The sequence below is a fragment of the Camelus dromedarius genome, chromosome 29, assembly GCF_036321535.1.
Source record: "Camelus dromedarius isolate mCamDro1 chromosome 29, mCamDro1.pat, whole genome shotgun sequence".
Classification (NCBI taxonomy): domain Eukaryota; kingdom Metazoa; phylum Chordata; class Mammalia; order Artiodactyla; family Camelidae; genus Camelus; species Camelus dromedarius.
In genome coordinates, this window is record NC_087464.1 from 24896682 (window position 1) to 24909639 (window position 12958).

The 12958-nt window shown below is 40.9% G+C and overlaps 1 protein-coding gene across 3 annotated transcripts in view; it reads right to left on the reverse strand.

The window, feature by feature from the left end:
• Positions 1–10872, reverse strand: part of ARIH1 (ariadne RBR E3 ubiquitin protein ligase 1) — an 85258-nt gene extending 74386 nt beyond the window's left edge. For all 3 annotated transcript variants that reach the window (XM_064480732.1, XM_064480733.1, XM_010977928.3), the window contains exon 1: positions 10127–10872. In XM_064480732.1, coding sequence (XP_064336802.1) covers positions 10127–10386 — 260 coding nt within the window. In that variant the 5' untranslated portion in view covers positions 10387–10872. The remainder of the gene's footprint in view (positions 1–10126) is intronic.
• Between the last annotated feature and the right edge of the window lie 2086 nt (positions 10873–12958).

A 12958-nucleotide genomic window follows, 5' to 3' on the forward strand; every position in this document is an offset into this window, starting at 1 on the left:
ATGCTAAGCAGATTTTCCAAATGTTGATAATATCATATAATATTTCATCAGGAAGCTGTCAGTTTCACAGACACAAATGTAGTTTTCCAAAATTCTAATTTTCACTTTAAAACTTTAAATATCCTATCACTGGCAACGAATACTGTAAGCAGTTTTCCTTGAAATAAGAGGCGTTATTTCCTTCATTTTGGAAAAACATTTACCATATGTTTATTTGCCATGTGTCTAAATAACCAGTTTTTTAGTCATTCTTTCAAATAAAAGTGGTGCTCCATCTTAAACAGCTTGTTCAGGTCACAAATCAAACAACTGCACAAATGCTTTTCTCTAAGACAACCACCGTACTTTAATATACAGAATACTGCCAATTTTGCCACATGTTATCAAGAAGACATGTACTTAAGGGATAAGATATGATAACACTAATAATTTTTACTGCTTCACCCAGGATAACAAGTGAAACTGGTATTTTTTACTGAGTGCATGGTGTGAAAAAATAAAACGACTACTCATATAGCTGATGCCACTTATCTGATTTGTGCTAAGATTCCTGTGGTTTCACCCACCCATTGTTTCTGCATCATCAGTACAAATCCCACATTAAAAAAAGGCAAATAATATCTTAAAACGTTTTGCTCTCATGGATCACACTTTGAGAACTACTGTATCAGAGTGACTCAACTGTTTTTAACATCACTATCAGTTCATGTGAAGTGCCAGGGAACTACATGCAAATAATGAAGTTTAATCTAAAAGTCTCACTATATAGAGAGAGGCCTTAAAAAGCTTGCCCTGTTGGAATTTAAACACTTTTTTCTTGCCATCTTCTTACACTATCACTAGGCATTATCTGAAAATCATAAAATAATTAGTGCCAGAAGAAAATCTTGTCTGTCTCCATTTGGTTTAAAGATAAGGAAACCAAGGAAGCAAGCATTTACTAAACAAGGACAAACTTCAATGAGTATATATTTACTGTTTCTACGGTGTCAGAGACTTAGTGTGATACACCCTATGGATGAAGATGACTCAGCTCTCACCCTCAAAACCCTCATAACTAGCTAGTGATTTAGGAATTACCATGGCTACATTACAGCCTCATGTAGGCTACACCAAACACACATACGAAGTGCAGTGCAAACAGAGGTAAGGAAGTAGTGAAGCCAGAGAAGAGGGACCTGGTAAGAGATACGGTAACATCTGAGCAGGGTATGAGTACGAGTATATCAGGCAGTTAAAAAGAGAAACAGCATCACAAGACAACCAACGTGAGCAAAAACAGGAAAACATAAACTTGTACTACATAGTAAGAAGTAGTAAGTAGTGCCATTGGAGGTAGTGGGAGAATCAGGAACAGTAGATAAGACTGAAAAAATCAGCTGAAATCAAGGTGGGAAAGCCATGAACAGCATTTTTCATTATTGAAGAATCTGGACTGGACATTCAGTAGGAAATATGTGTAGCAGCCAGGAGGATAATGAAGTCTTTTTTAGTTTTTATTTGGTAGTATGGCAGACTGGAAGCCCATAGACGAAAGGGCAAAATAAAGAGGCCCTAGATTATGATTAGTTAGTAAAAAGGATAACAAAATTAATTTCAGAGGTAACTTGATCAGAGCTAACAGGATATGGGAAGTGCAGGGAAAAAGAATCAAGTATGACTTACAAATTCCAAGAATGGATAACTAGTAAGCCAATCAAAGGAAGAAAAGCCTTAAGGAGAGAAGGCAGTGAATTTGGATTTCAAATGGGTTTCAGGGAAACCCAAAATGTCACAAATTTCAATGTGTCCACATTAGAGGTTTTTACTTATAAACACTAGCTAAGAGAATCAGAAAATACTTCGCAGTGTCTAGTTTATACTTAATCCCTAAAAAATGTAGTTGTGATTAAGAAAGGATATATTACCAAGTAACTGGAGTCAATTAATACTTGAATTAGAAGTATGACAGTTTCAAAGGAGATAGCAAAGCAAGCCTGGGAGAGGTGTCTTGGATTAAAGCTATTCTTAGCATTGTCTAAACAAATGTCTTAGTAATAAGGAAATGTTACCTAATACTTCATTATCTGCTGTACTTTTTGCCAAAATGTACTAAGTGTCAGGTCACTTGTGACATTCCTTTTAAATGGAACATAGTAAAAAGGAAAAATGCTATTGAGCAAGTTCACATTAAGGGGGAAAAAAAAACATGGAAAAACTCCCAATACAGTATTTGGCAACTTCTCATCTAAATCCTCACAACTCTTTGGCCTTAATACTAGTATTCTCATTTTTAAAAGTGAAAAAAGTAGGGCTCTGAGAAGTTAATCCGCCAGAGCAGCTGCTACCTAATAAGACCTTTTAAAACTACCTTCTAAGATATCAAACTACCCATCAATTCAATTCATATAACAATTGGGCATCATGATTCAAGATCAAGCCAGATGACCACTTATCAGTGGGTGAATAAAAATTTAGGAAGAAAGCAAAACTTTACAAAGAAATTTAACTTACACGATTGTAGATACCTACTGACTATAAAATGTGCTATTCTTTTGGAACTGAAGATCTAACATTGTCCCACATTTTAACAAGTTTGAGCAGTTTTGCTTTGCTTTTGATTTTTTAAACACTGAACATATAAAGCAAGGACTGCCACTTAGACTAGCTCCATGGGCCCCAAAGGACTGTTACCCCAGGTTAGAAGTAACCTCAGATTATGGATTATTCTCTCACCTAGAAGTGGTCCTCAAATGTCAGCCTAAACACTCATTCTTCTATTTATCCCATCATTTAATGGGAATAATGAAGCTATTTGTAAAGTCACATAGTAACAGTGTCAAGATCAAAAGATGACCTGTATCCACAGTCAAGATCTTAGCAAAGTTATGGCCTGTGACACTATACCTATTAAAAGACAATGTCTAGCAGAAAATAGAGAAGGAGGCAAAATGCGTAACCAAAGATATATAGGTTCACTGTCATAAAATGAACAAAGAAAGGGGGAATTGATTAAATTCAGGAAGAAAAGGTTTTCCTTCATGCTTCTGAACTATGTTAAGAAAACAACAACAGCAAAAAAAAACCTTCATCCAAAGGGCACCCTAGGAACAATGATTGGAAGTTTAAATGGAAGACTTAAATTCCAATTTTTTAAAAAAAATCAAGTGTTAAACTTGGAATGAGCTACATCACAAAACAGCTCACTGTCACTTATTTGTAGTTAAGCAGATTGGAACGTTAAAGAGAGGATTCTCAGAGACACTGGACAAGAACAAGGACTTTCAACTCTGGCTGTGCATTAAAGTATACAGGGAAGATTTCTGCTTAATGACAATTCCTAGTTCAAGCTCCCAGAGACCCATTTGCTTAGTCTTGGGTTGTAAGTGTTAGCATTTTAAACAATCCTCAAGAAATCTGAGTAAGCTGAGTAGATGGCATCAATATCAATGTGCTGGTGATGGTATTATGCTGTAGTTCCACAAGCTGTTACCACTGCAGTAAAATCAGCAAAGGGTACTGGGGATCTCTCTGCATCATTTTTTGCAACTACATGTGAGTCTGTAATTTTCTCAAAAAATGTGACAAAAAAATCCCCAGGTGATTTCACTATGTAGCTAAAGTTAAAAAGAAAAAAAAAAATTAGTGGACTGGAGAATCTCAAATTCCTGCCAATTCTAAGAGGCTGCAAATTGTTCTTCCAATCTGAGCCATTGAAAGGTAATTAGGAATATCTATCATTTAAAGGAATAATACTTTGCAAAGCCAAACAAGTAATTTATGCTTATTCAACAATAAAAATCCAAACTACCTATATCCTCTCATTAGTATATAAACTGACTGGATAGATAAGTATTATACAATGATTGTCATTCATCTCTTGAACTGAGCCAGACTATATGTATTACAGTAGGTAGCCTCTCAAATGGCCCCCAGGATCCACCTCCTTGGCTTCACTTTTGTGTAATCCCCTTCTGAGTGTGGGCCGGACTGACTTACTTAAAACAAGCAGAATAGGGCAAAGTGATGGGATATCACTTCTGAGATGAAGTTATAAAAAGACTGCGGCTTTCATCTTGGGGGCTCTCTCTCAGATCCCTTACTCTGAAGGAAAGAAGCTACTGTGTTGTAAGTGACTTTCTGGAGAAGCCCACATGGCAGGAACTGGTCAACAATCAGCCAGTGAAAAATCTGAAGTCTGCAAACAGCCCCACGAGTGAGTTGAGAAGGGAATCGTCCCCCAGTCAAACCTTGAGAACTGCAATCAGCTATGCTCGTTGCAGCCTTTAAAGAAACCCTGAGACAGAGGCACCCAACTAAGATGAATTGTGATCCATAGAAACTGTGAGATAATAAATGCTGGGTTTTTTGGAGGGGTGGGGTATTCTTACTTTTAATTGAAGTGTAGTTGATTTACAATGTTAGTTTCAGGTGTACAGCAAAATGTTTGTTTTTAAGCCACTAAATTTGGGGAAAAATATAGGACTAAAGATAACTAATATATAAAGCTACCACAGGTTAAACCCAGAGGAAAGGAATCTAACCTAATTACTTCTGCCTCCCTTTGTTCACAGCATGAAACCTTTCAGCTTCTACAACATTATCATTCACAGTTAATAAACCCCGTTCCACCTTAGCTGACCTCATCATTACCAGCACACACCTTCCTCATTCTTTCTTCAATTTCTAGACTGGCTTCCTATCCTTTTCTACCCATCTAAATCCTAGACACCCTCCAGATAATATCCACAGATCTCTCTTCCATGAATCCCTACTTCTATCCCCTTAGCACTGACCTAATAGCTTTGAGTGTGTAAATTCAATGAGACCATGAACTCCTTGAGAATAAGTCTTCTCATATTTTCTTCAACATTTAATACAGTAAACAATTAACAATATCTAAGACCTTATATCCCTTCCAGTGTATCAAATAAAGAAACCCTCTCAACAGTTTTGCTTTAAAAAAAAAACAAAAAAAAAACAGCACCAGGGTGGGTAGGGAAGGGTGGAAGAAAAATGAAGTGCTCCAACCTAGAATGTGAAATGTTACTAGTCTCGTTTGCATGTTTGAAGTAACTGTATAAAGACGACTTTATCTGAAGGATAACAGTAATGATAACAAATCCCCTCCATGATTAGATAGTAAGTGTTCTCCAGGCTCTTGAAATTCTCCTTTTATTAGTTTCTTAAACAATTTGCCTTCCATCATTAACCCACATCTATAGTAACATACCACTAATCATCACACATGGAGAAACACTGCTGTTAAATTTCAACTTTCACTTCAACTTTCAACCAGTGGTTCTCACAGCAACACCTAGAATGCTTGTTAAAACAGACTGCTAGACCCCACCCCGACAGTTTCTGATTTATCGGACTATTGCTATAAGCAATTCAACAAGATTTAATATAATTTAAAACTTAAAGCTCAAGGAGATCAGCTGGGGAAAGATAAAAGTTCAGGAGGAACAGACCAAACCAAGCACCCTAATAGCTTCAAAACATCCACACAACACTATTCTCCCTTCTCTCTTCCTCCTCATCCCTCTACTCCTTCCTCCAAACAAGTTAAACAATTCAAATTTATCTTGATAAACACATTTGAATTCAGTATCTTGGAAACAATGAGTATCTCCAACTCACTGAGATTTTACAAGGATGTTAGATAAACAAAGCATTCATGTAAAAAAGACCAATCTAGTAGTTTAATTCTCTGGTTTTACCTTCCCAGATTTAAAAGAAAAAAAGAAAAAAGAAAAGCAAAAACTGAAGATTCTGAGATGTAAATTTAACTTGCCAGTTAGAAGAGGAAATGCAGGGGCTAGAAGTGACTCCCCAACCGATACACAATACACTGGAATACACTGCCTCTAATTTGTTCCTGAAACCTCACCTTAGAAGTTCTTTAATTAAATATTTTAATTAAATAAATGGGTAAAATAATACTAAAGATCTCAAATCAACAGCCAACAGGAAATTTCCCTCATAAAGGTTACATATTTCTTTCTTTAAAACAGATTATTTATCGCAAAAAATCTTAAAATAGTTAACATGTCCACCCATTTCTCTTTATGTCTCCTCTCTAACAGACCGCTCACATCTAACAGCCCTGTGCATCTCTTCCTCAGCATATCCCTTAAACATGGTATTCCTAAGGGTTACTGCCCTTCTCTGCTCATTCTCCGAGTCAAAATCAAGACACTGGATGAACTATGACTACTCCAGTGATTCAGATCTTACTGGAGTGGCTAAAAGATATAGAGATGCTTGGGTTCCAACTCACACTTGACTAATGAACAACAATCTCTGGGAATGGAAACCAAGGACCTCTATATTCCTCACCTTTATATGCTTCTTAGGCAAGATCCATGCCTCTGCTTTAACAGAGTGACCAGCACACACACAAGGTACAACCAATATTTGCTAAACCATTGTTGCAGAAACACAAAATGGCAGTCCTTCAACTGCAGAATTGTGTAGTGTTAGTTTGATAAATTACTTAGCAATTTTGGCAATTGTATTAGACAACCACTATAATGATAATACTAACCACTGTAATATTCATAATACTAGTTAAGTAAATATAGCTGGGTAAATTAAGGGCTTTAAGCAGTTCTCCATCAATGATATAAGTTAAAGAAAATCCCCAATCTTTTCTGAAAAGCTCAAAAACTAAGCAGCCACGAAAGAGTTAAATAAAACAAGACCAAATTAGACAAACTATAACAAGAAAGTTACAGAAAGCCAGAAAACCAATAGTTTAAAAGAAAAAGTGTTAACTTAAGACTAGAACCAGCAGATATCTACAAATAACAGTATTAACCTACTGTTGCCCAGAACTAGTCAGAAAAAGTAATTTAATCTCTCCTGGGGGAATTTGATTAACTTGACCTTTTTACATTTCAATCTTTTTCTCCTGCATATTTATTTTTAAATTCACTAAAATATCTGATTTGATACCGACAAATAGCACCGGGGAGAAGGGGATTTAAATTTTTTAGAATTAACAGTAAGCTCTCTGCTGTGAACTAAGTAAAACAAGTAAGCCATTGTTTCCCTTAAAGTTTAAAATGTACTGTCATATTAAATCAGCATTAGTTTTAATAGAAAACCTTACACCACTAACATTTAAAGCCTCTATGAATATAAACAGGTCGTATAAATCAATGAAAGATAAACATCCCAGAAGAGGGTAAAATGAGCAAAAGCAAAGGGCAATTTACAAAAGAAGTACCAGTGCCCAATAAACACATTAAAAGTTCAACCTCATCAGCTTTTTTAAAAAAAACAAAAGCAAATTTAAAAAATGATGACCCTTTTATCTCAAGCAAGCAACAACTGGTGGCAAAAAACTAGTTTAACCTTTCTGAAAGCAATGTGATAATATGCATCAAAAGCCTTGGAAATAAGCTAATTCTTTGACTCACCAATTTAATTTATCCTATGAAAATAAAGCATTCAAAGATTTATCTCTACGGATATTCCCAATGAGGTGTATAAAAGCTAGGAACTAGACAATAAAAGGAATACCATTAGTAAGAAGAGACTGATTAAACAAATCAGATTTGTAATCACACAAGCACTTGAAAAATAGTCACTTATTGACAGGAGAAGTTGTTGACATTCCTTCAGTTTTTGTAAAATGCGTTTTTCTACGAAAACATAGAACATACAGTTTGATTCTGCTATTATTTTTTTAAATGTATAGCTTACCCACAGTTCTGGAACAATAACTACAGTTCAAATTCTGGTATATCTCTGAGTGCCAAGAAAAATATTTTTTTCTTTTCTTCCCTTGCCTAAACAGTTTTTTCTTACAATATTCATGTGTTACCTGTGTAAATTTTAAAGTTTAAATCTATTAACATAAATAACCTATAACATAACCAAAACCTAGTTTAGATCTAGTGTATTCATCTGGAGAAAAAATGGTCTGGGATAAATCCTACCCTTTGATTTACTGATATTTCTAAATATGAGCTTTTAATGAGTGGGAGGTAATTAGGTTTCCTCATTGATTTCTGCTTGGAGGAGGTACGGGGATCGAACCCGGGACCTCTTGGGTGCTAAGCATGCCCTCTACCACTTGAGCTATACCCTTCCCCAAAGGTGGAGACAGATTTGTGGAACAAGTGAAAGCACACGTTTTGTTTGTACTGTTTGTTTTTAGGGTGGGGGGGAGGGATTAGGTTTCTTCACTGAGCTAAATATGAACTTTTAATAAGGGATAGATACTTATGCATTCAGGAATTCTATTTAAGAGCATCCTTAACATGAAGTAAACTAGAAAAAAAAGGGCTTCCAAAAATCAGAAATGGAAGCATGGTAAAAGTAGGACGTCTTTAAAAATCCATAGTATTTTGTAGTTCTTCTTAGTTCCCCTAAACTAAGAAAAAAAGAAAGATGTCATACACATTAACTACATCTCTGTTCCAGAAGTGACATAAAGAAATTGTAAGGTTTGGCCTCAGTGATTGAGACACACCTCAGAGCTGAAAAAGTTGGATGAGATTTCAGTACAATGAAAACAGACTGTAAGTTAGATAATTAATATCCATGAGTTTTTAAAAGCCAATTAAAATGCCAATAAGGTAAGTAATAAGCTTGAAAACATCAGGTTTCATATACATTTACTATATAATGTATATGGTAAATAAATGAAAAGAGAATTCAAGGTTTCGCTGTAAATTCAAGTTTCCTCAAAGAAAACAAAGTTTCTTAATTTAGTGGCTTAAGAAATCAACTGTCATATTTTTAGAATCAGAAAGAACAGTAAACTTATCTTTCTTCTACAACCTTTCAATGTCCTCCTGAGAGTACCTTATACAAAAGTTTGAGATTTCCACTGTTTAGTAACAGCACCAAACCAGAATTTTTTTTTAACTGTTATTCAGAAGTTTTCAAATAGGCCTAAATAGATGGTTCCATTTTCAAAAGAACGTGTCGCTTACTAGACAATACTGTAAAAATCTATTAATCATGCAAACTCAACAAGTAGGCAGGGACATACTAATTTTGCCAGTCAGTAAGAGCCAACCAATTTTAAAGTGGGAAAAAAGTAACTGATATACAAGAAGACAATAGTAACCTACTACTCATGTATATAGTTTCCTTCCATGTAACTAGTGTTTTCTAAAAGTAGCACTGAATCAAGACTTCATTTTTATTCTTCAGTCCTATCCCTGACCCCTCATCACAACTGTTTATCCTCAAATGGAAACTTTTCATTTCCTAAGGCTCAAAAACGCAAAATTTGACCCACAAGGTTAAATGAGATGTGATTATCAACTTAAACTAAGCCTAACTTACTGACCACGAAACAAGAAATAATCAGATAGAGGAGTCCAGAGGCAGAAAGCCTCCACTTGCAAATTCACAAAAGAGTCTTGTCCAATATTAGACAATAACACTGCGTTCTGCTGTTGTTTTAGCTGCAAGGCTGGGTATGCAATCCGCAGTAAGTATTGCAACAGTTTCGAGTATGCCAACTGGAAAATAGTAGGTAGGTCCCAAGCAAACAGCAAAGAGTAAAAAGATACAAGCATAAGCTTCACAATCTGAAAAGAAGGCCCATCAGCACCTCTTCCGAGAAATAGTTCCCTTCCCCCACCTTTAAGTAGCCACTTAAGACTGCCAAGCAGATCCATTTCTTTATTAACTGGTGCCCACTTGGGGCAACCGTAAACCAAGCTGCTCTTAGGCCTACTCTAACCCCTTCCAAAAGTGCTCAAGTGAGACTGGTGGCCGGAGAAGCAGTCTTAGGGGCCCAGTTCTTCCTGCTCTTCTGCAGCACCCCCTCCACTCCGCCCCGCCCCGCCCCTGTAGGCGCTCCTCGGGCCAAAGGAAGGACATCGGGCCCGGGGACCGGCAGGAATTGCCCGCAGGAGAAGTCTAAGGCAGCCGCAGGCCTCCTCCATAGCAGGACCTGGAAAGCACCGCCCCCAGCGCACCTCCCCACACCCGGGTAACCGGCGAATGTCTGCTTTCGACACCCTCCAGCCCCAGCAGAGGCAGCGGAGGAGACAGGGCCGGGAACCCCCGGGCCCGGCTGCGCACCAGGCCCAGGCCTGCCCCTCGAGGCCGCGCGGGCCGCCCGAATCCGCTCCCGGGTCCGACAGGGTCAAGCCGGCGCGGGGGCCACCCTCACCTGGATGACCTCGTTGACCTCCCGGATACATTCCACCATGTGTTGCAGAATCTGCTCGGCCGTGAGCACCTCGTAGCGGTAATCCTCCTCCTGCTCGTGCCCCGGTCCGCCGCCGCCACCGCCGCCGCCGCCGCCGCCGCCGGGCCCCAGAGCGCTGCCGCCGCCGCCGCCCGTCTCCCCGCACAGCAGTCCGTCCCGCTCCCCGCCGACGCCCAGCCCGGGCTCCACCAGCTCCACCTCGCCCAGATCCAGGTTATCATCGTCCGGCTCGTCGTCGTCCTCGTCCTCCTCCTCCTCGGCGCCGCTGTCCTCCTCGCTGCACTCCTCGTCCTCGTCGAACTCGTAGTTGTAGCCCTCGTCCGAGTCCATGGCGCGGCGCGCGGGGGCCCGGCGGACGCTGGCCCCGAGGCGAGGGGAGGGCGGGGACGCCGAGGCCCCGGCTCTCGCTCCGGCTCCGGCTGATGTCCGGACGCAGGCCTGGCTCCGGCCCCGCGGGCCGCGGCTCCTCCCCGGGCGCGGCGGCTGGTGGCTGGAGGCGGCGGGGAGAGCGCGGAGGAGGGAGGGAAGGTGCGAGGGGGCCGCTCGCCGCCCTCCTCAGTCAGACGCGGCTCCGCTCCGGCCTCCGAGAGAAAACAGTCCCCAGCGCCACCTCCACGGCCGCTGCTACCGCTACTGAGCCAACAAAGGGGCGTGCGTCACCGCGTCGCGCTGCGTCGTCCCGTCACAGCTCCTGGCGTCACCGCGCCCCGCCCCGCCGCCCCTGCGTGCCGGGCGGGGAGACCCCACGGCCGGCGCCGGACCTGGGAGCGCGGCGCCGCGGGAGTCGCATGTCAGTTCCGGCTGCGGTCGCTCTGTGGGCCGATCCCGGGGGCCGTGTCCTTGAGGAGGCCGGGGCCCCTGGTCCCCGAGAGGCGCCCTTCAGCCACCCAGGGGGCGGTCTTTGCCGCAGGCCGTGGGGAGGCAGCCGCTCACGCCTTCCCACCGGGCGGTAGGGACGCTTCCCGCCCGCCCTGGAATAACTCCGGGGCGGCCTCGACTGCTGAGCTAACGCTCCTCTTGCCGGGGCTGCTCAGTGGAAATCTGTTTCATGCAGAACCTCTAAACTGAGTGGCCGGTGAAGCTCGTTTGGAGTAATTCCCTTGATTCTGTGCCCTGGTGCAGACGTGCAGTGGTTTCCGAGTCGCCTGTAGTGACGTCATTTTAAAGAAGCGCTTCCTGAGCGCGGCTCGCCGGGCACCCGCTCAGGGCCCGCGGCGATGCGCAAGTCGCGGCTCTCCTTCCCTGAGCGCTGCGTGAGGGCTTCGCTTGTGTTACTTACCACCTTCGTGGCGCCGCAGTCCCCACTAAGACCTGGGGCTCAAAGGGGAGCCGACTTGACCAGGATCACACAGCGCTTGCCCTGTATTAGCCCTTAGGTGACCTTAAACATCAATCATAAAAATACTAAAAGGGGAAGGTATAGCTCAAGTGGTAGAGCATATGCTTGGTATACACGAGGTCCTCAATTCAACCCCCAGTACCTACACTAAAAATAAATTACCTCCCCCCACCACCACCAAAGAGGAAAGAATTAGAGAAAGAGCAGAATAAACCCAAAAGCGAGTAGAAGGAAGGAAATAAAGATCAGAGTGGAGATAAATAGAGTATACAAAAACAATGGAGAGGAGTGAAATGGACAAAACTTAAGCAAGATAGACCAAGAAAAAAAGAGAGGAAAAACCAACAAATTAAAAAAAAAAAAACCTGTATAACACACAATGTGTATTCCATACTGGGCTATATATAAAATGCATTATAAGACAATATAGGCAATGATAGAAATATTTACAGGGACCATATAAAGCAGAGAGATAGTAGTGGTCTCTTATCCAGAAATGTGCTGTATGAGACGAGTGTTGATGAATGGATAGGAGTTTAACAGAGAAGATAGGGAAGATGGTCTAGTCTAAGAATAACAAAAGCAGAAGTACAGAAGGTGCGTGTACAGTAGTTTAGTTTGGGGAGCCTAACGTGCAAGGAGGGCAAATGGCAAAATATTAAGCAAGTTAGTGGCCAGGACAACAAAGAGTATTTTATACCACTTTAACCGTAGACTTAAATCTTTGTAAGTAGGACAGGAGACGCAGAGAAGTGTTCTTAAAGAAGAAAAGGCATGAGAAAACTCCCTCTTGGGATAACTTGAAGGACTGGCCAGACTGGAAAACGTTTAAAGTCTGAATCCCTAGCTTCCTGATCAATCTTACTGTTCAACATGCAGGTTCCCTTTGGAAATTTATTTTGAAAAGTTAAAGATTCCTTTATAATGTAAATAAGGCACAACTAACTTGTCCATTTTGTAAATTTTTTAATAATCAAATTTCCTACAATAATCTTAGAATTTGCAAATTAAAACTCCTAAAATCAATGCTGGTAGGTCTTGGTCCTTTGATTCTGTTTCTAGCAATTCTAGGTTGTCACAACTGGGGCGAGCTAAGGACACTAGCAACCCTTCTCTCTACCCCATCCCCGTTGTTACATACCTACAGAAAAAAATCAGCAATGCTCATCAATACTCTAAACTTCTCTGCCCTGTCTTTCTTTTCATCCACCCCTACCTTGAGTAAACCCTACCATTCCTATCCTCCACTTTGGTACTGGAGCATCTGACCACTACTGTTGAAATTTGCATAATCATAGGCATTCTGTTATTAAATTCCAATCACCTACCACAGCTGAAGCCTCAACACCACCCAGCAGTCCTGTTAAATTTTTCTAAATTGTTCTCTCACTCTAGGCAACTCTTTCAGACTTTCATCAGTTTTTTCAAACCCTCAACCCTGCCCTTCCAGATCC